The sequence below is a fragment of the Pygoscelis adeliae genome, unplaced genomic scaffold (genome assembly GCF_000699105.1).
Source record: "Pygoscelis adeliae isolate BGI_AS28 unplaced genomic scaffold, ASM69910v1 Scaffold1125, whole genome shotgun sequence".
NCBI classification, from domain to species: Eukaryota; Metazoa; Chordata; class Aves; order Sphenisciformes; family Spheniscidae; genus Pygoscelis; species Pygoscelis adeliae.
Genome location: NW_008824799.1, coordinates 26,423 through 29,317, shown reverse-complemented (window position 1 = coordinate 29,317; position 2,895 = coordinate 26,423). Strand labels below are relative to the sequence as shown.

General features: G+C 61.5%; 1 protein-coding gene across 1 annotated transcript in view; it reads right to left on the bottom strand.

Annotated features, from left to right (window-relative positions):
- Positions 1–1,105: 1,105 nt before the first annotated feature.
- Positions 1,106–2,895, bottom strand: part of C3 (complement component 3) — a 19,528-nt gene continuing 17,738 nt past the window's right edge. The window contains 6 exon segments of the mRNA XM_009323963.1: positions 1,106–1,183; positions 1,270–1,315; positions 1,453–1,588; positions 1,986–2,069; positions 2,392–2,478; positions 2,698–2,789. Of these exon segments, the coding sequence (XP_009322238.1) occupies positions 1,106–1,183; positions 1,270–1,315; positions 1,453–1,588; positions 1,986–2,069; positions 2,392–2,478; positions 2,698–2,789 (523 nt within the window).

The following is a 2,895-nucleotide window of genomic DNA, read 5'->3' as shown; positions in this document are numbered from 1 at the left end:
GGTCGTGCGACACCGTGCACTGGATGCCGTGCAGCACCGTGCATCACACGCTGTGCGCCAAGGGCCAGGTACTGAGCCCTGAGGGCCTCATCCGGCCCCCGGTACGGCCCCATGCAGTCCCATAGGTGCCCATATAGTCCCGGAGAGGCCTATACGGTCCCCTGTGGCCCTGTACAGCCCCACATGGCCTCTTGACCCCATGGTCGCCTATGGGGTTCACAAGAATGCGCGGTCACCTATGGAATCCCCGCGACCCCATCATTCCCTGGAAGGTCCCCATGATCCTGCGGTTCCCTAGGGAGTCTTCACAACCCTGTTGTCCCCTACAGGGTCCCCACAACCTCGTTGTCCCCCTACGGAGTCCCCATCACCCCTTACAGGGTTCCCACAGCCCCGTCATCACCTATGGAGTCCTCACATCCCCTATGATACCTCCAAGACCCTGTTGTCCCCCACGGAGTACCCGTGTCCCATGTAGAGCCCACACGATCCTGTTGTCCGCTATGAAGTCCCCATGACAACTACGAAGTCCCCACAGCCCTGTTGTCCCCTGTGGTGTCCCCATGACCCCGTCATCCCCTACAGGGTCCTCACATCCGCAGTCTCCATGACACCGTCATCCCCTATGGAGTCCCCACGTCGCCTGTGGGGTCCTCACAACTCCATTGTCACCTACAGAGTCCCCATGACCCCTATGGAGTCCCCACGACTCCATTGTCCCCTATGGAGTCTTCACGACCCCGTTGTCCCCTACAGGGTCCCCACGATCCCATCATCCCTTACAGGATCCCCATAGGTCTGTCATCCCCTATGGAGTCCCCACGGCCCCCGTGGGGTCCCCCATGACCCCGTCATCCCCTACGGAGTCCCCATAATCCTGTCGTCCCCTACAAAGTCCCCACGACAACTATGAAGGCCTCACCACCCTGTTGTCCCCTGTGGTGTCCCCATGACCCGTTGTCCCCTACCGTGTCCCCACATCCCCCTGACACTCCCACCACGCAGATCCAGAGCCAGGCTGTCAGAAAGGACTTTTTTAACCCCCCAAAAAGGGGGTAACAGGGGGCAGCAGGGTGGGGGGCACCCACGGGTGGGGGGCCCTCGCTCAGGATGGACACCCGAACATGGTCATGGCCTGGGAAAACTCAGTGAAGTCCTGGCAGAGGGATTGCAGCTCGGCGTCCTGGCAGCAAGGGGACCGGGGTCAGAAGGAGGTGGTTCCCGGGGGGGGGGGCGATGACACAGGGATGGACAATTGGGGTGCACAACCCTGTACGAGACACCGGAGAATGTCGGGCTCGGGGGGAGGATGCGCCTGTGCGCTTGGGTGTCAGTGTCACCATGTCCGTGTGTCTCTGTGTCACCAGGTCCCCAATATCCCATGTCTCATGTTCCCATGTCCCCACAGGTGTGGCCCCATCCACATCCCCACACGTGTCCCCATGTCCCTACCAGCGGCCGGTGACCCACAGGTCGGTGGCCATCCCCCAGAGCAGGTAGTCCTGGCCGATCTGGAGCCTCAGAGCGTCTCGGCACTGCCGGTGGCTCACGAAGGTCCGGTTGCTTCCTTCTGGGTTCTCGTCGGTGCCTGTCCCAGGGGAGGACACACAGGTGACATGTCACCTCCACCCCAACACAACAGGGACACCCTCTTTGCCGTGTCCCACCAATGGGGACTCTCAATCCCCAGGGAGCCACTGGCATCTTTGGTGGCACCACCCCACTGGTGTCATCAGCCATGGGTGACGCCAGTTCCCTCCAGCTTTCCCCAGCATCCTTGGGTGTTTCCACCCCACCTGGGTGACACCAGCCCTCATGGGTGTCCCCAGCACCCTTGGGTGACACCAACCCACCCAGGGGCCCCCAAGCCACTCTAGCGACACCAACCCCCCTGGGTGTCCCTGCCCCTGGCTGTCCCCAGCCCTAGGCGACCCCCACCGTGTCCCTCAGGGTGGCCTTGTCCCCCACCCCTGGGGTGCTCATACCCATCTTGATGACAGAGAGGATGGTCATGATGTAGTTGTCATGGGACGGCGACTGCTCCACTGCCGTCAGCTTCACCTTGTACACTGGGGAGGGGGATGTCACCGTGTCACCCCCACCCCTAAGACAGCACCCTCACTCCAGGGTGGCCCCTCAGCATGTGGGGGGCCCTCCGTCCCCCCCCCCCTTTCCTCACAACATCCCTCTACATCCCCGCCTGTCCTTCTTGTCCCTCCATGTCCCCCCTGTCCCCTCCTGTGTCTCCGTGCCCCTCATGTTCTTCTATGGCCCTTCATGTCCCCATCCACATCCTTTATGTCCCCTCTGTGTGCCCCAACTCCCCCCATGACCCCATATCCCCCATTGTCCTTCCATGACCCCATGTCCCCCACGTCCCCCATGTCCCACCGTAGTCAACTCCCGGCTCGCAGGCACGCTCAATGCGTTGGTTGACGGTGATCGGGACATTTTCCTTGTACCGCACGAAGCAGTTTTCTGCGGGGACATGGGGACAGTGCCATGACAAGGTCTATTGTGGTAGTGACATGTCCCATCATGGCAGGGACACGTTCCACCATAGCAGGGACATGACTCCATCACAGTCATGACACATCCCATCTTGTCAATGACGTGTCCCATCATGGCCATGATGTGTCCCATCACGGTAGGGGCGTTGACCCAGTCTGTCCCCATGTCCCTGTGTCCCCATGTCACCTTCGGCGCAGCGGCATACGTCCCCGTAGCAGATCTTGCTCAGTTGCCCACTGTCCTTGTCCGGATGGTAGAAACGGGTGCAGCGGTCATCTGCAGGGACACGGGGACATGAGGGGGGAGACACGAGGTGGGGGGGGACACAAGGGGAAAGGACCAGTGGGAGACATGGGGACAGAGCGGTGACATGCGGAGGGAGCA